The sequence below is a fragment of the Maniola hyperantus genome, chromosome 12 (assembly GCF_902806685.2).
Source record: "Maniola hyperantus chromosome 12, iAphHyp1.2, whole genome shotgun sequence".
In the NCBI taxonomy this organism is placed as follows: Eukaryota; Metazoa; Arthropoda; class Insecta; order Lepidoptera; family Nymphalidae; genus Maniola; species Maniola hyperantus.
Window position 1 is genome coordinate 13,885,289 of NC_048547.1, and position 27,026 is coordinate 13,912,314.

The 27,026-nt window shown below is 40.6% G+C and overlaps 3 protein-coding genes across 3 annotated transcripts; 1 reads left to right on the forward strand and 2 right to left on the reverse strand.

Annotated features, from left to right (window-relative positions):
• Window positions 1-422: 422 nt before the first annotated feature.
• LOC117987292 (uncharacterized) lies at window positions 423-5,487 on the reverse strand. The gene is made up of 7 exons (XM_069502054.1): window positions 5,099-5,487; window positions 3,706-3,897; window positions 3,006-3,163; window positions 2,759-2,906; window positions 2,331-2,467; window positions 2,048-2,262; window positions 423-1,005 (listed from the first exon to the last, which is right to left on the reverse strand). Exons 1-7 carry the CDS (start codon window positions 5,351-5,353, stop codon window positions 920-922), a joined length of 1,191 nt encoding a protein of 396 aa, XP_069358155.1. The 5' UTR covers window positions 5,354-5,487; the 3' UTR covers window positions 423-919.
• A 1,538-nt stretch (window positions 5,488-7,025) lies between these two features.
• Ppox (protoporphyrinogen oxidase) lies at window positions 7,026-10,800 on the forward strand. Its single transcript, XM_069502359.1, has 2 exons — window positions 7,026-7,854; window positions 8,335-10,800. The coding sequence occupies exons 1-2, from the start codon at window positions 7,216-7,218 to the stop codon at window positions 9,115-9,117; spliced, it is 1,422 nt and encodes a 473-aa protein (XP_069358460.1). The 5' UTR covers window positions 7,026-7,215; the 3' UTR covers window positions 9,118-10,800.
• Window positions 10,801-11,388: 588 nt separating this feature from the next.
• DCTN4-p62 (dynactin subunit 4) lies at window positions 11,389-17,054 on the reverse strand. Its single transcript, XM_034974259.2, has 8 exons — window positions 16,884-17,054; window positions 15,828-16,092; window positions 15,027-15,181; window positions 14,763-14,925; window positions 14,328-14,511; window positions 13,641-13,857; window positions 13,197-13,339; window positions 11,389-12,565 (listed from the first exon to the last, which is right to left on the reverse strand). Exons 1-8 carry the CDS (start codon window positions 17,010-17,012, stop codon window positions 12,355-12,357), a joined length of 1,467 nt encoding a protein of 488 aa, XP_034830150.1. The 5' UTR covers window positions 17,013-17,054; the 3' UTR covers window positions 11,389-12,354.
• Window positions 17,055-27,026: the final 9,972 nt, after the last annotated feature.

The window sequence follows — 27,026 nt, forward strand, 5'->3', positions numbered from 1 at the left end:
GCGTCTCCCTACTAAAATTGCTGTGCCCCAACGGGATTTCATTATTGGAATGCAAGAAGAATAATAATAATAAATAAATAAATAAATTTAAATCCGATGCGAAATTAATTAATTACTTCTATTATAGTTCACAGATTTTGTGGCGAAGAAACGTAAGGAAAATTGCAGCGCACGCTAGCTCCTCTTCATCTATGTCATTGATTGACACGAACATTATAGGTAGATATAGGTATGATTTTTCATCTTTAGTGGTGGTAGTATTCAGCGCCATCTATGAAAAGTTTCTCGAACGTTGCCTGGAAACCTCCTTGACGGCAACGTTAGTTCCGATTTTCGCCACGCGCCAAGATAGCCTTGTCGCACTGTATGGGTAATGTCTGTACATTGTCTTATGGATGTGGGAGTTGATTTAAACCAAACTCTCAGTGATATAATTTATTTTTAATAGGTAGTAATATTTGACAAGAATAAAAACCGCGAAGTGCGAGTCAGACTCGCGCACCGAGGATTCCGTACTACAGTCGTATTTTTTCGACACTGCACGATATATTAAAAACTTTTATGTGTATAAAAAATAATAATAAATAAAATCTGTTTTAGAATCTACAGGTAAAGCCCTTTCATATGATATCCCACATGGTATAGTAATCTTACCTACTTTGAAAGTTGAAAATACTAATTGTTATTAGTTCATGTACCTACATTTTTTTTGTGTTGTAATCACAAACTCACGGTTTTCAGATTTTTTCCTTTACTTGTGCTATAAGAACTACCTACCTGCCAAATTTCATAATTCTAGGTCAACGGGCAGTACCCTAAAGGTTTCTTGACAGGCAGACAACGAAGTGATCCTAATAAGAGTTCCTTTTTCTTTTTGAGGTAAAGAACCCTAAAAATGAGTGATTGGTATGTTGGTAAGTTAGTCGTATTCGGCTCCGATGGTGATGCTGATGTCTCCGGGCAGCACGTTGGTCTTGTGGTACCATCGGTTGGTGTCCACGACCACTGTGGACAACAATATGTAATCTATTACATAGATATACATAGATTTTTTTTATTCAATTAGGCTTTTACAATATTTACGGGTTTTTTTAAATAACAGTAAGTGTTACTTGAGATGATTTTATGAGGATCTAACGATACCCCGTACAACCAAATCTGTTCAGGCATTTAGAAAATGGAATAAAGAAACTCACTTGGTTACATATCTATACCTATTTTAGTCCGCGACAGGTTGAGGTGACAATCGGGGTATAAGGTGGGGGGACGCCCCGCACACCCGCGATGTCGCCCGCACCAGGTTGCAAGCGCGGAGGGTGTGCGGGGCGTTCCCTTCCCCGATTGCCATCTCGACCTGTTGCGTACTATACACGAACCATAAAAACATTAGGTACTACACTCCTTTTTTCGGCAGTGGTGTAAAAATAGACTTAAGTATCTAAGAGAAGGTACTAAAACAGAACTTACGGATCTCTCCCGGCTCGACGGTGAAGGAGATCCAGGGACAGGAGTAGAGGCACTCGGGCGGAGGTGCCAGCTGCCACTGCTTGCGGCCGCGGACCTGCGCCTGCCACGACATGTGGCGCACCGAGTCCACCTGCAGACAACTTACGGATCTCTCCCGGCTCGACGGTGAAGGAGATCCAGGGACAGGAGTAGAGGCACTCGGGCGGAGGTGCCAGCTGCCACTGCTTGCGGCCGCGGACCTGCGCCTGCCACGACATGTGGCGCACCGAGTCCACCTGCAGACAACTTACGGATCTCTCCCGGCTCGACGGTGAAGGAGATCCAGGGACAGGAGTAGAGGCACTCGGGCGGAGGTGCCAGCTGCCACTGCTTGCGGCCGCGGACCTGCGCCTGCCACGACATGTGGCGCACCGAGTCCACCTGCAGACAACTTACGGATCTCTCCCGGCTCGACGGTGAAGGAGATCCAGGGACAGGAGTAGAGGCACTCGGGCGGAGGTGCCAGCTGCCACTGCTTGCGGCCGCGGACCTGCGCCTGCCACGACATGTGGCGCACCGAGTCCACCTGCAGACAACTTACGGATCTCTCCCGGCTCGACGGTGAAGGAGATCCAGGGACAGGAGTAGAGGCACTCGGGCGGAGGTGCCAGCTGCCACTGCTTGCGGCCGCGGACCTGCGCCTGCCACGACATGTGGCGCACCGAGTCCACCTGCAGACAACTTACAGATCTCTCCCGGCTCGACGGTGAAGGAGATCCAGGGACAGGAGTAGAGGCACTCGGGCGGAGGTGCCAGCTGCCACTGCTTGCGGCCGCGGACCTGCGCCTGCCACGACATGTGGCGCACCGAGTCCACCTGCAGACAACTTACAGATCTCTCCCGGCTCGACGGTGAAGGAGATCCAGGGACAGGAGTAGAGGCACTCGGGCGGAGGTGCCAGCTGCCACTGCTTGCGGCCGCGGACCTGCGCCTGCCACGACATGTGGCGCACCGAGTCCACCTGCAGACAACTTACGGATCTCTCCCGGCTCGACGGTGAAGGAGATCCAGGGACAGGAGTAGAGGCACTCGGGCGGAGGTGCCAGCTGCCACTGCTTGCGGCCGCGGACCTGCGCCTGCCACGACATGTGGCGCACCGAGTCCACCTGGGGAACCATATAGTGCTTTATATATTTAGACAGCCAAAAAGTCGTGCATGGAGTCGGATGGATCCGCTAAGTACCAACAATAGCAGCTTCAGACGCCGTTGATTATCAAGCCTTATTTTAGTAAAATCTTGCTCACTACTCACATGCATATGCGCGCCCTGCCCCGGCCCGCCCATGAAGACCCAGTCCAGCATGTCGCTCTCTGCAGTGCGCGGCAGGAAGTACGGCCGCGTGTAGAACTGCCGCAGCGCGCGCGTCTCCTCCTCGTGGCACGTACTCCAACCCACGTACCTATCATGATATGAGATAGTGAACGTAAAATTTCTTTTAAGTCCCGTATACAAATGATTTTAAAAGTAGCTATCAAGTGAAATGATGATGGTCAAGTACCATGGATCGCCGGAGAGATTAGCGCGCTGCTCGTCCATACGGAACACCTCGTCCAACGACCGCAAGCCCGACTTGTACGGGAAGTAGAAGCACTCGTTGATGCGTCGCCCCATCTTGTTGTTCCGGTAGAAGTTGGCGAAAAATTTGAAATTGAATTGCTAAAAAAATTGAAAAAAAAGTAGCTATTTTTTATTTTTTTACAAAAAGAAAACATACAGCATAACCATTAACCATAAAACTAAAGTTAATTCACGAGATTATTACATGGGCTCACATTTCTTAAGGTGGGAGTCCATTTCTAGTAGCAGACACTTAGGTAGCTGATTAAAAGGTAAATTATTAAGCGCCATCATACTCGTAGGTCGAAAAACCAATAGACGTCAGGGATCGGGGTCCCAAGGTGCCGGTATGGTGACCGGAAAGCGTTGCGTTAAGAGACCCCCTCTAGGTGGACAAACGAGTCACAGAGAGCCTCTGGACTCAGGCGGCGCTAGACAGTTGGCTTGTGCAAGTCGCTATAAAAGAACCATGTCCAGCTGTGGACGTATATCGGTTGATGATGGTACGTTACGTTTTTAAAGATAATATTTTAACTTGTAATAAGTTATCTCTGACTGTACTCATACCCTGATTGCCATGTCGACCTGTCGCGAACAATATGTAGCAGGTACTAGGAGAACATGAGACATTAAGATCTTACTTCTATAGCCTTCCAGTTGGTCGTAGCATCGGTCACAATGACGGGCTGCGTGGTGTACGCGTATCGGTCTTCGAACTCTTCGGCGCTGATGTTGGAGAGGCGGGTGACGTCACTGACGCCTATACACATGGAGCAGTCTTCCGGGGCGCGGAATAGAGACTTTGTCTCGTAGGGGAGTTTGAGGAAACATCCCTGAAATAATCTCAAGCAAGTAAAATTAGCGCCCAATAGTGATGAACATCGATCTTTAGAATGGAAGGTACATCTCTAGATAGCATATTTATAGAACACTGTATCGGTCGTTGAGACCGACAAAACGTCATGTGGGTATGAATGACAGAAACAACGCTCTACAATGCCGAAATGTCATTCTAAAGGCCGATGTTCATCACTTTGGGCCGCGTACTGTTACCTATAGTTTTTGCATTGCACGAGTGACGAGGGTAAGTGGCGTAAAGTAAATGTGTGCGTTTGCGAGCGCTTGCTCGAAACTGATTGGTCCGTCAGGCACGCACACTTACGCAATATTCATGTAAACGCTTAACCATAAGTAAAGTTCACTCGCCTTAGTGAATTGCAGGAACTGAAGTTCGTTGCTCAACCATTTTTTTCGTAATAAATGCATTTTGATTGAATTTATTTTCAATGGATTTAGTAGGACTTTGCAATGGATTTTGTAGGAACCAAATCCATTGAAAATGTGTATATGAAAAATTAAAATAGGTAGGTACATACGCTGCTAAAATCATAACCCTCCTTTTGGCTTTGCCGTAATCCGGTAAAAAATACATCAAAATATTATATATCTAGGTAGGACGTCACAACTCAACAATTTATGGCGGACACGATTTCCCTATCTTAGTTTGTATGTGTTATAATAAAATCGTTGTAAGTTTTATGATCTAAAAAATATAATTACAGGGTTTCTTCTGTATTTTTTTATTGTTTTCTGTAGGTATACATATTATATGTTTGTATGTGCAATAAAGATTTCTAAATACCTAAATAAAAATTATTCAAATCAATATAAGTAGGTAGGTACCTATTTTAAATATGATAACGGGTAGGTACATACCACGATTAATTTAATGATTTTATTTGTCGATATTTCAATCCAATTGCACTGCGGTGTTGCGAGCTGAAGTTCGGAGCTGTAAAGGGCAATAGCGAACTACCCTCTTTCTTGTCTTCTTTTCGCTGGAACTTCACGAGCTGTCCGGCAAAATACACTCACAACATCACTATTAATTTACTTTCGATGAGTCGAAAATAAAAACATCAAATTAATCGTGGCATGTACCGTACTCGTTATCATAATTAAAATAATATGCCATTAAACCACTAAATAAGCTTAAAATCATAGTTACTTATTCAAATCAATGTAGGCACTTACCGTAATCAACGATTCTGAATAAATCCACCAAAAACCTATCACGAAAACAGCAATAATAACTACCAGGACATGTTTCACAGTTGCGCCTTTAAGGAAATTCCAATTACTCTTACAACTCGAAGTCTCTAAACGAGATATGAAATAATTATTGAGTTTCAAACTTTCTATCTTATGTAGAACTTTACTCAATTTTAACTCCGCTAATTTAATTTTCTTCTCGCATATTTTGTTAGTTTGATGAGGATTTGAGGTCATCTTAGCTAAGTGTTCTGAGGAGGAATGAAAGGGTTTGAATCCTGCGGCTGATTTTTATACTATCATGTCTTTGATATTATAGAGTTAGTTTGTTAATAGAGCGGGCGAACTAAAAAATACAATGACGCGGCGCGCTCCGTCGCTATTTCGCCCTGCCTCAACAACTTAATAGGTAGGTACGTTTGATCTTACCGCCAGCTTGCCCGCTACTTACACCGCACCTGCGTTTTGTATGTATATTTCGTGGCCGCACCCGCGAGTTGACGTGAACAATGCACTGTGGGCGTGGCCAAAATACTGCGGTGCGACATCGAATCGCAAAAACGATGCCGTTGCGTTGACGCATCGCAAAAATTAATTCATCGCTTATGGCGTCGTACGAGAAAATTCTGACCATCAATTCCTAGTGAGCCATGGACCGCACTACACGTTAAGATGCATCAAGAAAAACACACACAGCACAGAATGGCACACTGAGTGGTGTGGACACCGACTGAATGGGAATACGTCGTCGCATCGCAAGTTTGTACGGTGCGGCACCGCATCGGAAATTTGCACAGTGCATTGTGCGACGTCGTAGAATTTTACGATCCGACGTCGCATCGCAGTGTTGTGCTCTCAGCCTAAGACATTGAGTTAGCGAAAGCCGCAGCAAGCCATATCGTGAAGTACTCTCTAATAGTATTCCAGCTCTGTGGCTGGTTCATCCAGCGCGTGGTAAGATGGGTAACGAGCAAGTAACAACGCGATGTGAGTGCAATGGCTATGAAATTGGAATTCATTATCGGCCGCGACACAGCTGCGTCCCTTCACGCCTCGCTCCAAAACGTTCGGCCAAGTGCGAGTCGGACTCGCACAAGAAGTAAAAACCGGCCAAGTGCGAGTCAGACTCGCGCAACGAGGGTTCCGCACTACAGTCGTATTTTTTCGACATATTTTTCAAATCTATCTATATCTATATTCTATATATATATATATAAAAGGAAAAGGTGATTGACTGACTGACTGACCGACTGACTGACTGACTGACTGACTGATCTATCAACGCACAGCTCAAACTACTGGACGGATCGGGCTGAAATTTGGCGTGCAGATAGCTATTATGACGTAGACATCCGCTAAGAAAGGATTTTTGAAAATTCCACTCCTAAGGGGGTGAAATAGGGGTTTGAAATTTTGTAGTCCACGCGGACGAAGTCGCGAGCATAAGCTAGTCAAATCATAAATTTTATTGCTTATAAGTTGCTGAGTGCTGACATAAATTATATAAGGAACACAGAAAAATATTAATAATACAGATAAAGAACAAAAAATAAAATAACATTTTGCACGATAAATAAAAATCTGTTTTAGAATTTAGCTACAGGTAGGTATAGTTAAAGCACTTTCATAATATTATACCCCACTTGGTATAGGTACTTATTAATCTTACTTGGACATTAGAAAATACTAACTGTATTTTGTTCACGAACCAATTTTAATTTTTTTTGTGATCTGCCGCTTATATTCATTATGTTACTGATCTGTGTATGTTTAAATGTTATTGTGATGTGATGTTATTGGTCGGTGGTCTCAACTCTGTGCAACCACAGAGTACATTGAATACACAGAGTACATTGAATATGTGTGCAACTCTGTGTGTGTGGTCAAAGAGTATATAATCACTACGTTTTATGTGTGGTCGTCTGCCGTATATTTATGCCGCCACTCGCCAGTCGTATTTATTTTTGTTGTGTTTGATAAAAATGTTTAACGCGTGTTTTAAGGATCGTTCTTAAATGAACTTAAGTCATTTGTGATTTGATTAATTAAATAATAAACTAATAATATTTTAGATTTAAATTTATCTCGAAACGGAACAAATGGCAGCTATTCTTGGAGGCGGGTTAGGCGGCTTGTCGACAGGTTATTATTTGCTGAAAAATAATTTATGTAACAACAATAACTTGAAATTAATGCTTCTCGAAGCAACGGACTACTGTGGCGGATGGATAAAGTCTATTAAAACTAAAGACTACATATTCGAACAAGGTCCACGGACGATCCGGCCGAAGGGTACGATCGGGTTGAATACTTTAAATATGATGCAAGATTTAGGACTCAGCGAGCACATTTCTGCTATAAAACCGGACCACCCTGCTGCTAGAAACAGAATGATTTATGTTAATAACACTTTACATATGCTTCCATCTAGTTTGAAAGGAGTTTTTCAGAAGCGCAAGCCTTTTTCGAAGCCACTCATTTACGCTGCCCTTAACGATCTTAGATCGCCACAGAAGTTGTTGAAAGATGACTCGATTTATAATTTTGTCGAGAGGAGGTTTGGCAAAGAGATAGCAGACTATGCAGTTGCGCCAATGATTTGTGGAATATGTGCGGGTGATGCGAAGGAGATATCTGTTAAATTCCTGATGAAAACATTGTTTGAGTATGAACAGAATGATGGAGGTGTGCTAAGGGGTGTAATGAAGTCATTCTTCAGATCCAACCACCAGCAAGGGGTAAGAACCTCAACATTCTTATTTCTTCTTTAGCAATTAAATCTACCACACAGCACACTGTCCAAGTGCAGATTGGCAGACATTTAAAAACATTATGGAGAACTCTCTGGCATGCAGGTTTCTTCACAATGTTTTCTTCACCGTTAAGGCAATATCTTAATGTTGTATAGAACAAGTGTGTTTTGGGATTTGTGTATTGCTTGCCTGGTGGCTGCTTTTCCCTGCATGTTTAGCAGTGGGAGGGCGGGCAGGGCATGTCGCATGCTGCATGTTGCACCATACAGATTCAACTTGTTTCAGCAGATTGTAGCAAATTAAGCTTTTGGTTCATTGTATATGATATTTTAATTGCTTAAAAATATGTATGTTGTACGTAACTCCAAACGTCCATGCCTGATGCCCAGATCAAATATCTTTTTATACATCAAGAGATCATTTATGTGCTCAGCAATTAAGCTATTTCTCATTTGCTTCTTTCAGATACAGTTGAGTGAACTAGCAAAAAGAGCTGTAGACGAAAAATGGAATGTGTACTCAATAAGAGGTGGCCTGGACATCATCCCGGCAACCATGCAACAGTACCTCAAAGACCATGATGTTGATCTACAGCTCAACAGCAAGATCAACGAGATAGAGTTTGTTGACTCGAGCTTAGTCAATCTTAAGAAAGGCAACGGAGAAGTTCTATCAGCAAACCACATATACTCATCTATACCATCGCATGTTCTGGCCAAATTAGTATCAAAACAGCACCCAGATTTGACTAAATTATTAAATGATATCCCTTTTGTCACTGTCGGTATTGTAAACTTGTATTTTTCGACGCAGAAACCTTTGATAACGCCAGCGTTTGGTTTTCTAGTGCCCCCTGTTGAGAATTCTCCTATATTGGGTGTTGTATTTGATTCTTGCTGCATTCCAGATCAAAACGGCACTGTTTTGACAGTTATGTTAGGGGGTAGGTGGTTTGTAGAAAAGTTTGGGGCTGACGTGACCAAAGAAAAACTTTTAGATATAGCTGTGAAAGAAATAAAAACGATTTTAAAGATCGATGAAGCGGTGTCAGCATCTCATGTAAATATTTTACACAAATGTATACCTCAGTATGTGATAGGTCATTACGAGAGGGTGGGTAAGATAAGAGAGTATGTGTGTAAAAATAACTTGCCTATATCTTTAGTTGGTAGTAGTTATGATGGAGTGGGTATCAATGATGTTATTTATTCTGCTAAGACTCAAGTTGAAGAGGATGTTAATAAATAAGACATATTTTATGACATGCTTTGTATGTATAGTCCAAAGAGTATGTAACCACTAAAATAGTCTAACAGCCAAAATTAATACTTATCGATCTATCTTTATTTAAGTATTTTATATTCCAGAGTGGCGGCTACTAAGGCGGAAAGTGCCAAGAGGCGCAAATATGAGAATATAGAAAATATTTTCATATTTGTGCCATTTGGAAGACCATGGGTTCATGGGGCGAAGGTGCTAGATAGAATAGAATAGAATATATTTTTTATTCAAGTAAACTTTTAAAAGTGCTTTTGAATCATCAACTAGTTTAATTTACCACTGGTTCGAAATGCCGTCCCTACTAAGAAGAACCAGCAACAAACTCTGCATTTGCTCTTTTCAAGCGATCAGTTTACAATATCCTTTTTTAAGGACCTGTCATCCCGTCTCGTGGAATCCATGGCAGACCGGAGGGCTGGCAGCTACCTCAGTCAGCATATTAGTCTGGCCATTCAATGAGGTAACGCAGCCAGAGTTCTGGGCACCCTGCATAGTTACGGACTATGGTGGTTTAGATGATATTTTTGATTTGTAATTTTAATATTTATTTGTTATAGGCTTGTACTCAATCTGTAATTTAAGTCAATAAATTACTTGGCAACATTATTTGACAAAAAAGACCATACAATTTTGGACTAATGTCTATGTTGCATAAAGTCACGCAAATTGCTAATGCGCGTGGCCATCGTTTTTATTTCGGCTGACGTCATTTCGATGTTAATGAGATATGGTCGCAGCGCAATAGCAATTTGCAAGACTTATAAGTAACTTATTTATAGACTACAGGAAGGATTGCATGAGAATTTTGGCCGTAAATTGAGAAGGGCCTTTTCACAATGTTTCCAGTAGAACAGGATAGCACTACTTTTAGACCTATTTTAAAGGTATAACCCATAACTGAGTAGGTTCCTGCGGAAGTGGAACGGTACGGGAGGGGTGTGATGACGTGACGCGAGAGCTCAGTGATTCGTCAACTTGTGACAACTGTCACCCTCCCGCACCGCTCACTATCGCAGGAGCCTACTCAGTTATGCACTATACATAATTATAGTTAAGTAATTTTTGTACAATTAAAAAGACACTAATGTAATATTGATCCTACTGTATAATACTCTACATAATTACAAAGTAGGACTGTACATGGTCTGAGGATACCATCTCAATAATTAATTAGAACATTACTTAATCAAACAGGAGTACCTAGATGGCTCTATAGTCCGTTTATCGTAAATTGACGCGTGAAAATTGGCACCATTGTTGCTTTGTTCCTTAGAAATTAGGGCTTATTATTGTGTGATTTGCAATGGTGCCAACATATTCTTACGCGTCAAGCTGGTGTAAGGTGACCTGTGTAAATGTAAAAGCGTGCAATACGCGCGCATTCGTGCAACTTCGCTAATTGTGAAGAATTTGATGCTATGCGCTAGTATGAATTGACCCTAATTTATTGTTGAATTAACAATAATTTACTTTTAATGTTCAAATGATTTTACCTACATGTAAATATTATGTTAAAGTTGATGTCATTTAAAAGGGTCTGTCCTATAAAATTTGTGGAATGCACGTCTTATGAACTACTAGACACGTGACACCAATTATATTATGTTGTTTTTATTACAAAGTTAATAAATTATATATTTTTCTACAGTTTATATGTATTTGATTTGACCTCATTCATTTTAATAAATCACTAATCACTATCCTCATTATAAATGAGAAAGTGTTTATTTTGTCCTTCAAGCACGCCACAACGGAGCTACGGATTGACGTGATTTTTTGTATGAATGTCAGTGCGACAAGGCTATCTTGGCGCGTGGCGAAAATCGGAACTAACGTTACCGTCAAGTGTCCCCTTTGTTTTTGTTTGAATATTCAGCCTTTGTTCTCCAACAGCGCCCCCCTGTCAGTCATTCAAATGCCAAGAGAGCCTTGTCGCACTGTAGTTAAAAACAGGCTATTGTTATCCTGGAAAATGTAAGAGTGGCCACAGGATTATTGATAACCTAAACTCACGCGGCCAGAGTCGGAGGCTTCATCTAGTAGGTAAGAATATGATAATACATACATAAATTTACAGTTTACATGATAGGTTAGAATTAAAATCCAAATTGATAAATAATCTATTTTATTCAGCTATTAATTGCCTGATATTAGTTAATAGCGTATAATTAGAACAATTTATATAAAAAGCGTGTATATTTTACTCGATAAATTACTAGCTACCTACTTAATTAAACAATATTAAAGATTTTTAGGGTTCCATACCTCAAAAGGAACCCTTACGGCGATTACGCACTGCACTTCCATCATCCGAGTTCTATCCGTCATCCGTGAGAATACCAGCGATTATCTACGACATACTATGTCATAAGCTACCATACAAAACAAAAAGGAACGTATTTTCACGGACTCTGATCGGATGAGAAATGATGATGATGATCGGCATAACCGCCGTTATAGGATCACTTCGTTGTCTGTCTGTCTGTCAAGAAAACGTATTCGTATTTTCCCCCTTGCGTGTGCTATAATTTCATGATTCTAGGTCAATTCGACCCTATAGGTTTATATAGGACCCTATAGGTTTCTTGACAGACTTGTCTTCAGCAGACAGACAACAAAGTGATTCTATAAGGGTTCCGTTTCTCCTTTTGAGGTACGGAACCCTAAAAAAATACATAAGTAATTTAATATTATAGTACCTATGCCATCTAGAAATAAATAATAGGATAATCAGATTAATACGAATAGAGAAGGAGCGCAGGTTATTAGCCTTAATTAATAAAGTCATTTTGCCTAATCTACATTTTGTTTATTTCAAAATCAAAGGTTTTAATATTATGGTTACGAGAGTCATTAGATTTGCCATTACACTTAAAAAACGCAATTAAAAAGTCAAGGCAATTATACTTCCTATACCTAAATTGCTGTGCATGACAAAGTTGTGTGGAAGCCATCAGCAGTTTATTTTCCATTTTGAGTTTTGGGTTTATTTTTCAGTTTTTTGAGTTTGACAGCTGTTTATTTGAGTCTGAAAGTTATTTATTTAAGGCAGAAAGCTTTTTATTTGAGTTTGTAAGCTGTTAATTTCAGTTTGAATGCTGTTTATTGGAGTTTAGAGCAGTTTATTGGAGTTTGGAGCTGTTTATTGGAGTTTGACAGCTGGTTATTTGAGTTTGGAGCTGTATAATGTAGTTTGCAAGTTGTTTATTCGCGGATAACGCCAAGGTCCAGCATCACGGTGGTGTGCAGCGTGTGGTCCCTGTGCTGCAGCGACTGCGCCGAGGGGGGCACGGTGTTGCGGTAGGAGTACTGCAGGGAGAACGCCACCAGTGCAGGCTTGCCCACTTCGGCCGTCGAATCCGTTGCTACTTTCAGTCTGAGGGCCAGCTTGTTAGACTTTCTCCACATGATTATGCTGGAAACATACATCGCGTAATTCATTATTTCATCATCACACTAATAGGTATGTAATTATAAAATTTGTTTAAACTTTTTGCAGTAATCTAAATATATAAAAGGAAAGGGTGACTGACTGACTGACTGACTGACTGACTGACTGATCTATCAACGCACAGCTCAAACTACAGGACGGATCGGGCTGAAATTTGGCATGCAGATAGCTATTATGCCGTAGGCATCCGCTAAGAAAGGATTTTTGAAAATTCAACTCCTAAGCGGGTGAAATAGGGGTTTGAAATTTGTGTAGTCCACGCGGACGAAGTCGCGAGCATAAGCTAGTTTTATATATACATGTATTCTTATTGTTAACTACATACATAGGTACAACTAACCGCATACTTTGTTCAGCTAACGACAGAGGAATGTGCTGTGCTCAGATAAGCCGACAAGCGCTTACGAGCACGAGGAAACCAACATTGTAAAACTGTTTTTTTTTTGTGGAAATAATAATTTAAAAAAAAAACTCATCGCCGTTACACTACAGAGCGCCGGAGTCTTAGAATGAGAAGGGCTTTGGCTATAGTCTACCACGCTGGCACGCGCATGACAGATGCGGATAGTTATAGATACGAGACAATAGCACTCACTCGCTAGTATCGTGTTGCGGATCGTCATCATACTCGGCGGCGTCGTCTCTTTGAGCGAGTGTCAGAGTCACGTCCGGAACGCAGATCTGACTGCACGCTGGAAGAGCTGGCTTCCTCTCGATTACTTTGCTCCACGACGTGTCCTGACGAATGAGAGAGGAATATTATTTTGTGTGGGAGTTTTTGGAAGTTAATGCTCTCTGGGCCCATAACCTGATAAAATATAAATTAAACGCGAGCTTCAACAAGTAAATTTTAATTTGTCACATTAGGACAACCCAACAAAAATAAATGATTTTATCGCTCTCTCATATTATGCACTTGTGATTGAATGAGATTGAGTAGTATTCGTTTCGGTCGGGTGCCCCACGGCACCTTATAGATTGTTTACTTAACACATTTTTGAGGTCTTGATAACCTAAAAGGTTAACAAAAGATTTTTACCTTTTCCAAATTAAGAGATTTCTCCAGTGACTTTTCGATGCTTTTCGGCTCTTCCTTTTCTTCGATTGCGGGTATGATTTCGGTGTCTTCTGTGGGCGGTAGGATGCGCAGCGTCATCTCATGCGCCGTGGGGTTTGTCAGCTTCAGTAGCAAGGCGGACGTCTGACCCGGCTTCACACTCTCGTGAGATATTATCTTTACTTCTGGCACGTGGTAACTGGAAATATGTACATATATCTTTTTAATTATTGAGAGATAGGCTTGCGCTTGATGAATTCGTGCCTGAGAAACAGAGCAATGATCAGGTCTAGTTGCCTAGAAAATGTCTATTCACTCTTGCCTTGAAGGCATTCAAGTTTTCGCGGTGTCGATTATAAGTAGGTCCTCCTTTATCAAGCGACTTGGCTAAAACCACAGTATAATTAGCAAAACCAAAAAAGCGTCCAGATTTTGAGGACAGGTTACAAAGTAGGTTATAAGGTGGGGTCCAAAACACTCCCCTGGGGGACACAGTATTAGAAAATTCACTGATAGCATTGCTAATTTTAACACATTGCTGTCTATTCTTAAGGTAACTTTGAACCAATATAAAGTAATACCCCTAACACCCATGTTCGAGTCTGTCAAGCAAGATAGGGATTGATACAATATCAAAGGCCTTTTATAAGTCAAGGAATGTATACTCACAATGCGAGCAGTTCAATTTTAAACTTGATGGAGCCGGGGTTGTACTCGGGCTTGGTGAGGTTGTGGTCGCAGGCGCGGCAACGCTGGCTGCGCTTCACGCTCAGCGGCCGCGCGACTGGGTGTAGCCGCGACACGCTTGTTGGTTGCCATTCAGGTGAAGCCAGACGTTGGGCCATTGTTGTTACTGAAGTAAGCATAAATTGATTAGTTTTTGAACTCGAAAATGAATTAATACGGTATTTAACATCAAGCGAGAAAAAATGTATTGTATTGTATAATGGTTGAAGACAAAGCGTTAGGAAACGAAAATGACATAAAACACTTATGTCCAACAGCAAATGCCAATTTACTGTGATTAAATTGGTGCTGAGGAAGAGCTAAACTACTAGACACCCCTGCTATGTTACCAGGGAGTTGTTCCCTGTCACTACTCACCCTGCTTCAAGTTGACCTCCTTCAGATGATAGTCCTCCGGTAACTCCTCAACTTCAGCACTGGCCACGCTGGGCACGAAATTGGCGATAGCTGAGGAAGAGCTTTCGCTGGACGGCAGCCCTGCTATGTTGCGAGCCATCGCACCAGTCAAACCTGTTTTATCCTGAAACATGAATACTACTTAAATAATGTTGTTTAGGCCACTTCAACCTTTTTTCAGGCGAATGGAGAATGGGTTGTTCCTCTCTGCAGTTAGATACTTACAGTGAGAGTGATGTATTTCCCTCTGATGGCGAACTTCTTCCGCTCTCTATCCAGTTTCTCCTGTTTCTCCTGCTGCGCTATAGCTTTGTAGTAGTCAAGGAGCTGGTTGATGCGTGCTGAGAATGGGTTGTTCCTTTCTGGCCAACCTCCTGAAGCTAATGAATTAAAAATTTCAAAGTCAAGTCTAGTCAAAGCAAAAATGCATGTAAAAACACAATATACAAAATTTTGATTTTTTAACAAGCTGTTACCAGTTACATTATGTCTTTACATACTATACATCCAATTTCTTATCCAGTTTAGCTATGCCGATGGCTCTCCAAGACTCTCTCGAACTTCAACCATAGCTCTCTCCATCACCCACTTAGTGTCTCTGAGTGTTCTTATCACACTAACAAAGTCAAAGTCAAAGTCAAATCAAGTCAAAATCAAATGATTTATTCAAAATAGGTAATACTCTTTTAACGTACTTGTATTTACTTAAATACTAATATTATAAAGTCGAAAGTTTGTATGCGTGTGTGTGTGTTCTCTTTCACGCAAAAACTACTGGATAGATTTGGATGAAATTTGGAATGAAGAAAGATTATACCTTGGATTAACACATAGGCTACTTTTTATCCCGTAAAATCCATGATTCCCACGGGACTTTTTAACAACACGGACAAAGTCATGGCCATCATCTATACTACACGACAGGTCGAGATGGCAATCGGGTTATGATGCGCGGAACTGCTGCGCACATCCGCACGTCGTCCGCGCTCTCCCGCACATATATGTAGTTGTTTTAGAAATCCTTACCAACAGGTTGGTCAGGGATTCCAACGTCACGCGACGTCCAGCGGCAGTTGAAACACGACAGATAATACATCTTCTTGGCCTGCTTGTTCTCCACCTTGGCGTCCCCAGCCGCCGGGTCCGGCCGTGGCTGCGCGAAGGTGGCCCGCGTCGACAGGGTGTGGAAGCAGCTGGGGCAGTCGAAGCAACTGCTGCAGCGGTTCTTCTTCAGCCTCGCTTCCGATGATGGCATATTCTCCAGACAGTTTGCACAGTAGTGGGAGTCAACCTGAAAGAAAATGAAACATGTGTGCATTCATTATAATATAAAAGTTTATTATATAAATGTTTCATTTATAACCATTGACTTAAATATACACTTGACTATCTGCCACGATAGTGAGGGTATATAATTTTGATATAATTTTTTTTCAAATTTTTAATTTAATATATTAATTAGATTTAGTTAATGTAAGGTTCAGTCTAGTGAATTAGGACAATTTCCTGTAATGCTAAAAAAATAACTAAAAAAATAATAATATAATACTTCATTTGAGCAGGGCCATTGAACAAACAAAATGGCACTGACTCAGTGCAACCTCAGTGACATCTGGATTTCAAATGGGTCGTTCATTAGTATCTAAGAGGTGGCGCAGATTTATTTGGTTCCAAAACCGTGAGAAATTTTGTTCGCTTAGGCATATCTTGTCATTCATATCGATGTTTATAACATAAATAAAAGAAGCAACTGACTGAGTGAAACATCAATGTACAGCTTCAAAGGTTAGGTTTAGGAACTTGAAATTGTTCGTAAAGGTTCTTTCCATAACATAGAACCCCGCTCAGAAAAGAGTTTTAAGAAATTCTTATCAAGCGAAGCCTCGGCGGGTCAGCTAGTCCTAAATAACAATGAATGTACAGCAAAGGTAGGTCATGTATAATTTAGAAAATTGTACCAATTGGACGTCTTTATATGACTTTAAGGACATTGAATGAACATTATAGACATCTCTAAGTTAATAGACCAAGTTTCTAAGCATAGTTTCTGGATAAGTAAAGAAATAACAGTAAAAAGCTTACTTCATGGCAGATGCAGAATCCGCATCGTATTTTCAAGCAGTGCCGGCAGAAATATAGATTCGTTATTGGTTTCAACTGGCCGCAAGAGCAAACATATTTCACATAATCTGGTTGAGTTAAATACGCCATGGTTTGGAGATTTTATTCCATTTAAAACACAGATTTAAAATCCTGAAATAAATAAAACTGTGAAATCGAAATGTTGACTCACTGACACTGACAAATGACAGCAGTCAGCACATGACATGACAGGCAGACGGTGACAGCATTTTTTTAAACTGGTTTTACGGCTCTGGATGGTGACAGCAACTGCTTGTTAGACTCAGAGATATACATAACTCTAAGGTTAGACCACAGAGTACTTTTTACATACGGAAATGGTCTACACGGTGTACACCACACCTCCTACACAATATTATGTGGTCAGTCTACAGTTTACACCATCACCATTACACACAAAATGTGGTAAAAGTACGACTGTAGTAGTTACGGAACCCTCCTTGGTGCGCGAGCCTGACTCCCACTAGACCGGTTTCTTTCGGATGTTGCTTTATTTCATAAATTATATTATAAATAGATAAATAGAAATATATTAAGTATAAACTAAAAGGTTCCCACAGGATTAAAAAAAACTGAACTCAAGTAACTAACTACGCGGACGAAGTCGTGGGTCCATCAACTAGTTTGTTATAAAATAAAGCCAAGGCGTGTAGGTGTTAAACCACTTTTACTCACTTTACCTGTGCTATAACACAAAATACTACATATCACGAAAACTCAAAAAGTTATGTAATTAACTGGATATGTTTGCCCTAGAAATTGTGTTTTTGAGATTTTGTCCTGTTACCTTGGTCCAATTATTGTCCTTTCGCAGCCTAGATCTGCATTATGAAATACTGCACTTTCAGTGAGTAGGTACAGGTAGGTAGGTATTTTAAAGTGATTCATTTTATATGTTTTCCTATAACGAGTAAGTAAAATATCTACCGTAGCAAGCAGGCCGCAACAGCAGGCTCTTTGATTTTCCTGGATAAAAAGTAGTGATAGCTTACATCCCGGGGAAAGACATACGTAATGTCCTTCCCCGCGATGTAAGCTATCTCTGTACCAAATTTCGTCAAAAGCTAGCAGACAGATCGACCGGGGCGCCGAAGAGGCCGCCACTAGAATAGGACTGCCATGACGGAAAGCGCAGCGTTGGAAAACCGGACGGCTGCGGCATCAGGCGACTAGCGAGTCGCAGGACCGTACGTATGGAAGTCCCTACAAGGGACCTATGTCCAGCTGTGGACGTCTATCGGTTGATAATGATGATGATATCTATCTCACCTAGTTTCAGGTGGCAACGCCGGCTCGTTCTGTTTAAGGCATGCCAGCAGGAACCCGTGGACCCGGCGCGTCGTCCGCGGCTTTCTAATGTCGTAATCAATGTATTGCGACACGAGGGATCCAATTATGTCACCCGCGTTAATTACTCTACACTTTTTAGGGTACCGCAGTAAAACAAGGAATAGAGTACAGCAGCACGATGAATTGCGTTGAAGCTGCGTCCGCTGCGGCATCCTAATTCCTACATAGACATCGCTGTAGCATGCCACACAGTGCGTTACGACGGCAACCGGCAGCTCCTTCGGGTACGGAACCCTAAAAACGATATTCATTACAATAATCTGTGTGAGTAACCATATTACACGGTTCACTTCTGCCGTATAATTCGGATGAAGCAACTTGAACCATATACGCTTAATGAAAGTGAATCGTTCAATGTCATTGTGGCCTTTCATGCCTTTCATTTCGGCATCTCTCAATACAAGCGAAGTGAATCATCATCATGATCAACCCATCTGAGAATGAGAAGGGGTTCGACCATAGTCACCACGCTAGCCAAGTGCGGATTCAGACTTCAAACACCTTGAGAATATTATGAAGAACTCTCAGTAGTGCGGTGTGCAAACCTGCAAAAGGGAATCAGTTTGTTTGAAATACCTACTAAATAAAGGCTGTAACCAGAACGCTGGCAAAAATGAAGGCAGGTGATAGTACTGATGATTACTGATGATTACCACAAAAAAACGCGAAAAAAATATATAAAATCCTATAATTTTGTAAAAGTTTACGATAATATATTATATTGCAAATAAAACAGCTGACTGACGCTAAAGGTCCACGAACGTTGCGTAAGTCGACCACTCAGAGTCAATGCCGCGTCGTAGGCGGGGCATTGACCCAAGTTTGCACGCCATACATTGCGTGTTTGAAAAATACTAAATCACTAAAACTACAAATTGAGGCTAAAGGTTATATAGAATGGCGGGCAAACGAGCAGGCGGGTTACCTGATGTTAAGTGATTACCGCCGCCGATGAACATTTGCAGTACCAGAAGAACCGGCCGGAGTTGCCGGCCTTTCAGGAATTTGATGGTCCGCCCCTTGAATAGCCCCATGTTGTAATCTAATGGGAACACCGCCGAAGGGAGTTGATTCCACAGTTTGCATGGGCATCTAGCACAACGGGCGGTCGAAATGCACCAGACTTGCGACAGCTTGCCGGGATGTTACGGATATTATCTTACACCTTGTATAATATGGCTTTTCATTGTACGTAGTTAGATTAGTAGGTAATTCATTACCTACATATTTTTTGTTTTATAATAAAGTCAAGGACAAACCACTAAGTGTAACATTATGACAAGGAAATTGAATCTGCATAACTCCAGTTTTGTGTAATAAAATTAAAAGTTTTGTGTAATTTTTATGCAATAAAATGCGTAAACATTACATAAAATTACCAACATTTCGGCCTATTTTTCGGCCAATTATAATTTCTCGCTTCATCTATGTAGGTAGGTATATAATATACTTTCATACACATTTTTCAATTTTAATTTTTTAATATTATAAATGACACTAATTCACAAACGCAAAGTCGCTCAGCGAGCTAATTATGGAGAAGGCTATGTTAGAAGTTTACCTGGGGGATAAGATCCGAAATGAGGAGATTCGCAAGAGACCCGAGGTCACTGACAGTCATGTCATGCCTGTGGTAGAGGCGATGGACCGGAAAGTCCTTGAGTGGAGACTGCGTATACCGCGTGGCCCTCCAGCACGATGGACCGACGATATAATGAGGCGGGTGATGATGATGATGAGAATATTAATAATGCGAAAGTGTGCATGTCTGTTATCTTTTCACAACCCATGCCTTTTAATCGACATGACCTTAATAGGTTTTAACACTTTTATCCAGAAATTCACAGGGTTTTCACTAACGTTTGGTGGGTAGGTACATTGAATAACTATCATCCCAGAGACGGACAAAGAATAATTTTTTCCCGGACACTCAAAGAGTTCCAACAACGGGTGTGTTAAAAAACATAAATACCTACATGCGGAAATTCGCATTTGGCTTATTTTTAACCGACTTCATGTTATACACAATCTCTAAAAAATTTGACAGTTTTAAATGAATTGCTATCACTTTCATTACGCTGCCTGCGGAAAAGGATAGCACTTGATTTAGACCTGTCAATTTAGTTTTGTGGGTTTTGTTTAGAGATTGTTTATAACAGAATTAACCACAAAAATTATAATTTTACTGTTGCGGACATGAGCTAGTTAGATGTTAAATCATCTAATGTATAATACATCTCACCGCATTATTTACATAATAAGTAGGTATATGTACACGTTTTTTCTAGTTTTTTTAAGGTTCCGTAAAAGGAACCCTTATAATAATAAAAAAGGATAAGGATCACTTTGTGGTATGTCTCTTGTATCTGTCAAGAAGACCCATAGTGTACTTCCCGTTGACCTGAAATCATGAAATTTAATTGGTAGAGTAGGTCTTATAACACAAGTAAAGGAAAAAATCCGAAAACCGTGAATTTATGGTAACATCACAAAAAAAACTAAATCTAATTAATGGCCTAAATAATAAAGTTAGGTTAGGTTAGGTATGTCTGCAAGTCTGATTCGTACTTGACCGGTTTTTATCCTATAGCGATTGCTGGAAACGCTGAATAACGAGAAATAGCCTCTTTTCTTTTGTCGCTTAGTCCTATCTGTTACATTCAGAATCTTTGGTACGTCTAAATCTACGTGAAATATTCAAATTCATGGTAATAATATACTTTCTCATTCTCGTATATAATAATGTGTACACACTTTACACTGTGAATAGGAAATACTAATTGATGTGCGTGGAATACTTTGACTGTTTAGAAATGGCCCAATCTGTAAAAAATTGGTAAAATGGGCTCTTCTTCGTCATAGCACTCTTGGCAGAGCGGTCGAGGTCATCACGACGCAACGTCTTTGAGGGCAGATGTTACGCCTCACGAGCATTCGCCACATGTGTGACGTTTCATCGATCTCAACGACAGAGACAACGCTCTACAAAACTATTATGTATCTCTTTTCGTTCGAAAGTTCGATGTGCAATATTTCCTGCTGGGTACTATTGTAGTCTGTACGTAGTATTTGCCTATTAATGTTTCAAGTTTTTATTTAATAGATAGATAGATAGATAGAAATACTTTATTGCACACAAAAATAATTACATAACAATTACAGAAACTAAAACTAAAAAATAATTGCATGCAAAGGCGGCCTTATTGCTTAATTTTGCGAAATTACGTGTTCTCCAGACTAAGTACCTACTTAATTAAGTGAGTATTTATCTACTGTATGAATCACTCAGAAAAGCAAGTATTATTGAAATATATTTGAGGATTAATTGAAATTTACATAAATTTTTAACAATACTTAATTTAACAGTTCTACGACTATAGCGCCGACCGAGCTAGTGTGGTGGTCTGATTTTGTAGGGTTCCGTAGTAAATGAACAAGGAACCCTTATAGTTTCGCTATGTCCGTCCGTCTGTCCGTCCGTCCGTCCTCGGTTAATCTCAGAGACTATTAGTGCTAGAAATCTGTAATTTGGCATGGGTATAAATATTAATCACGCCGACAAAGTGGTGAAATAAAATTGTGATAAATATTTTTTTAGGGTAGCTCCCCTACATGTAAAGTTGGGATGATTTTTGGTCAAGATGATTAGAATCAATTGTGTCATCCCCCCCCCCCCCCCCCCCCCCCTTCTTTATCAGCCAAATGGTAGTATAATATAGGAACGTGAAAATGTTCACAGCAGTAGGCAGCAGTATATATAAGTAATCAATTTTAAAGGGAACTATCATGGCTCAGTTGTAGTTGTGACTACGGAACCCTACTGCGCGTGGCCCGCCACGCACTTTTTAGGTTATCATGCTGGACATTTTTAATTGATCAGGGTTTCTCATTGGTTTCTCATAGTCCGTTATTTATTAATGGGGCCCTTTTATTTTACCGATGCTTGCTTGATTAAGTACTTCCTACATATATTTTATTGGTCGTTTGAACTCTTTATGTTTTAACCTAACAGCCAATTTTATTAGACCACAGCATATTATCGAAGGCAATTATAATTTATATGACGTTATGGAGAAGGAGCCCGTGAGGGTCAGACCTTCGTTATTTTATAAAAGCTGAAGGCTTCCCTGCGCATTGTCCCCAACACATGGAGAAATGATTTGGAGATGATGATTGAATGAAGTTTGGACCATGGTGGCGTTGCATTGGCAGATAACAGGTAACAAAGATGTATAAAATCTTTCAACACCCAGACACTCTTGGGTACGATACTAAGTGTCTGGGAATGCATGACGTAATTGTACTATTCCGACGAAAATATGAAAAAAATTATAGTTTTATGTAGAATTTTATGTCTTTGTTACCTGTCATAGCCCATGATTATTGAGCTGATAATTATGATTGAGATGATGATTATGATTGATCAGCTTCAGAGTCGCTGATCGTTCCTTCCTGTGTTAGGGACAATGCGCATAGAAACTTCCGCTTTTATAAAATAACGAAGGTCTGGCCCTCATGGGCTCTTAGTCCACTATTGCATGTGAGGCCATCTGTTAAGCATCGCTAGTTATTAGACAACTCCGGGCAAGTGGGTAACATTTTACGAGCTTGCTACGGCCTAGTTAGGTACAGCGCACAGCGCATACCAAATTTTTGGATGTTAAATTATGTAAAACTATTTTTTTTAATTACAATTAAACATGTTTTTGTTAGCCTACTCTAATTACTGTACATATACTTAGTATACTAAATGCGAAAGTGCGTATTATACATCTATGTTTCTTATTACGAAATGTAGAAAAAAGTCTCATAATATCAACCATTTCAGTTTATTATAAACCTTAACAAACACTCGAACATAAAGTTTAATAACGATTGCCAAATATTTATATTTAAGACATATTTAAGACCTGTGGTCATAGACAATAAATTTAAAATGTTCGAATTTTTCAAATGACAGCAAAAATATTTATTCTAAAATAAAAGTAAAATAAACTGAAAGAAAGAATTGTTTGGCCATCCAAAGAGGTAATGCTGCCAGCATCAAGGTACAATGCCTCGCCGCGGTGGTCTCGATGAGGTTTTAGATTTAATTTAATTTATTTTAGTTTTAATTTAATTTTGTTTTTTTTTAGATTTAAGTTTATTAATAGAATAATTGTGACTTTAAATAAACTGAAAATAAAACTTAACACCTAAGCAAGTTTAGTAATTTGAAGTAAGCTTTTTGGCTGATATTTTTCGGACCACATTTGAAGCACTTATTATTTCTTGAGCATTTTATTTCAATGTGATGAAGTGAGGTCGTATCCACATCGGTCTCGATTTGTATAACAAGCCAAAGTAGACATTACGTATTGGCTTTACGAACCATTTCAAACAAACATTATGTCACGGTGGGTACTGGGCAGGCAGTAGGCCATCATTTACACAAAAACTCGATTTTCGGGTTTTTATAATTTCATTAAAGTCCGGAAGTCCGCGTTACCGGATAAATATCTTTGCCACTAGGCCACTATACAAAAGTTGTTTTAATTTGGACTTTGGAGCTTTTTTTTTAATTTGTAGACTAGCGCTTGGCTGCAATCAACCTGCTGGCAAGTGTTGATGCTTCTGCGAGGAGGTGATGACCCAGAAGGAGGCGGCGGAGCGACAGCGGGAGGCTGACCCAAACGCTGATCCTCTCCGTCGAAGAAGGACGGGGCGCAGGCGTCATGCGCACGATCGCCGCCTGCCGCCTTAGCGAGAGCTCCGGGCGACCTATCAGCTGTCGCCCGTTGAGACCCAGGGTCGGGAGACGCACTAGTGCGCCTCGGACGGGCAGTGACCAGATTTAAAGGTCCCGGTGGAGGGTCCGCCTCGGTGGACGTCGCTGGCTGGGCGCGGTAGAAATGCTTCGGTGTTCCCGTGACCCAGCCGCCAGAGCAGGAGCGCCGTTGGGTTTTAGTGTCGCCTCTCGGCCGGCGAGTCCCACATACCCTGCCCGTTCACGGGAGGGATGCGTAAACGCATTCCCCAACGATAACAAAAAGCCTTCAGCCTTCATCCGCGTTGGTTTTTAAAAGGTTTAGGGTTTAGGTTATTAAAAAACTTAGGTTTTTAAAATGCCGTGGAAGCTTTTTGATTTACCGGGATAAAAAGTAGCCTATGATAGTTTCCAGGTCTTTAACTATATCTATCCATCAAACTACGCCAATCCGTTTGAGGCGTGATTGAAGGACAAACCAACAAACAGACACAGTTTCGCGTTTATATTAATGTGGGTATTGGGTAGTGATGATGTACGCGATTTTGCCCGCGTGGATTTGGGTTTTAAAAATCTCGTGGGAACTCTTTGATCATACTTAGGCTATTCTTACAGATACTCGTAGATACATACTACATCATCACTTACCACCAGGTGTGATTGCAGTTAAATAGATCTATATAGGCTATACCTTTGGCCCCGAACCAAAAGTAGGTATGGCCTATAGCCCACGGGCTCATTAGTTTAAATTAGCCTCTTTTTGATAGTATTGTTGATTTCATATTAATTCAATGTTTATCGCTTAGATTGATAGATTTTTTCCTCAGTAATAAATATCACTCCATAAGTAACTATTAGTGGCCATTGAGTTCGAACATAGAATAGTAGACTGTAATAAGAATAACTATAAATTAAAATGAAAATGAAAATGAAAAATATTTATATAACAAAACAGTTTTGTCAATTTTAACATTGTCTGATGGTACCAGTGTTTCCATATGTAAATCGAGAATTACCGTGTTGAAGGGTTAAATTACGGTGTTTCTAGATTAAATTACGGTGGATTAACTAAAAGAATACCGTGTAAATTACCGTGTCATTTTTAAAAGCAAAAGTCACGAATTTGCTTTTTAATCAATTATTAATATTATTCTGAATCTGACTCTCCTAGCAAAGCAATATCGTTTTCATAAACGGATTTATTCATATTAATATTTTGTTAGCTTAGAAAGCTTAGAAAGAACTAATGAACATCAATACATAAAAAATAGATATTACTTATGTAGGTACTTAGTCATATAATAAGTAAAAAAGGGATAATAGTCTAGTTGTTAAGAAATCGGCCACCTATTCGGGAGGTCGGGGATTTGATCCTGGGGAGGCACCTCTAACTTTTCAGGTTTATGTGCATTTTAAGCAACTAAATATTACTGAAGAAAAACATCGTGAGGAAACCTGCATGCCTGAGAGTTCTACATAATGTTCTCAAAGGTGTGTGAAGTCTGCCTTGACCGGCGTGGTGGACTATGGCCTAAAGCCTTCTTATTCTGAGAGGAGATCCGTGCTCAGTAGTGAGCCGGATGGGTTGATCATGATGATGGTGATGACCTACTGTAGATTTAGTCCACAACAGGTTCAGATGGCAATCAGGGTATGAGGCGGAGGGACGCCCCGCACACCTGCACGTCACCCGCGCTCGCCCGCACTGGGTTGTGCGGGTGTGCAGGATTTTCCCTCCCCTATTGCCATCTCGGCCTGTCGCGTGCAATACAGTTGTAACTATGAATTGAATTGAACTGAATTGTTTTTTTTAATGAAAATCCATACTAATATTATAAATACGAAAGTGTGTCTGTCTGTCTGCCTTTCATGGTGTATCCATTCAACCGATTTTGACGAAATTTGGTAAGTACAGAGATAGCTTGCATTCCCACGGGATTTTTAAAAACTTAAATCCAGTCATGGGCATCATCTAGTATTACAATAAAACTTAAATCTAGCCTTCCACATTCAGATTGAACTCATTTTGCGGAACATAGCTGCTCTAGGAGTTTGACAACTCTCTGCTAAGTGCAAGTTACGTCACGAGTAATTTTGAATAGATTATTTACTTGTTTTATGACACACATAATATTATGTACCTAATGATGATAGCCGAATATCATCTTTTAATTAATTGAAACTGTTTGGTTATGTAGGTCGATTGCTCTGGTGCATTGCAATGGCTGTGCTTATAAGCGGAAGGTACAGAGTTCGGTTCCCCGATTGTGCTAATTTATAAATTACTAGCTCACCCTCGCGACTCCATCCACGTAGACTAGGTACACAAATTTCCCTAAAACATGAGGATGCTCCGGTGTATGTCGGGACCAAATGTGCTTCGAGTGTGTTTTGCGATTTGTGTGGTGCTGCGTGGTGGTGCCTTGCCTGATGGCTGCTTTTTCCTGCATGTTTAGCAGTGGGAGGACGGGCGGTGCATTTCGCATGCTGCATGTTGCACCATACAGATTCGACCTGTTTCAGCGGATTATAGCAAATTAAGCTTTTGGTTGATTGTATACCTAAATATATCTACTAAAAATTTCAAAATTGCCGCCATGAAAATTAAAAAACTCCAAAAGAGTAATTGTTTCTATGACGATGGTACGGAACCCTTCCTGTGCGAGTCCAACTCACACTTGACCAATTTTTTATCGGTTTAAAGACCACTGATTCGGAATGGTAGGTACCTACCTATAAGTCCTGCAAATTGCTACTGCGCTGGAACCTTCGTATATTTCAGTAAAAATATACCATCAGCTCCCTACAAGAGACCTATGTCCAGCAGTGGACGTCTATTGGTTGATGATGACGATGATACCATCAGCTCGAAACTTCAGTCTAGTGCTGACGTCACTAAAATGGCGGCCACGCGCATTAGGAATTTGCGGGACTTATACGCACCATACGCTACAAAAATAATAACATTATGTAAAGAAAAACAAAAG

Coding starts and splice junctions, on each gene's coding strand:
- LOC117987292 (XM_069502054.1), bottom strand. CDS start 5,353: ATGACCTCAAATCCTCATCAAACTAACAAAATATGCGAGAAGAAAATT. Junction 3,164..3,705: donor CCAACTGGAAGGCTATAGAA/GTAAGATCTTAA, acceptor CAATTTTTTTAG/CAATTCAATTTCAAATTTTT. Junction 1,006..2,047: donor CGTCGAGCCGGGAGAGATCC/GTAAGTTGTCTG, acceptor TGTTGTCCACAG/TGGTCGTGGACACCAACCGA.
- Ppox (XM_069502359.1), top strand. CDS start 7,216: ATGGCAGCTATTCTTGGAGGCGGGTTAGGCGGCTTGTCGACAGGTTAT. Junction 7,855..8,334: donor GATCCAACCACCAGCAAGGG/GTAAGAACCTCA, acceptor TGCTTCTTTCAG/ATACAGTTGAGTGAACTAGC.
- DCTN4-p62 (XM_034974259.2), bottom strand. CDS start 17,012: ATGGCGTATTTAACTCAACCAGATTATGTGAAATATGTTTGCTCTTGC. Junction 14,512..14,762: donor GGAGGTCAACTTGAAGCAGG/GTGAGTAGTGAC, acceptor TGCTTACTTCAG/TAACAACAATGGCCCAACGT. Junction 13,340..13,640: donor AATCTCTTAATTTGGAAAAG/GTAAAAATCTTT, acceptor CTCATTCGTCAG/GACACGTCGTGGAGCAAAGT.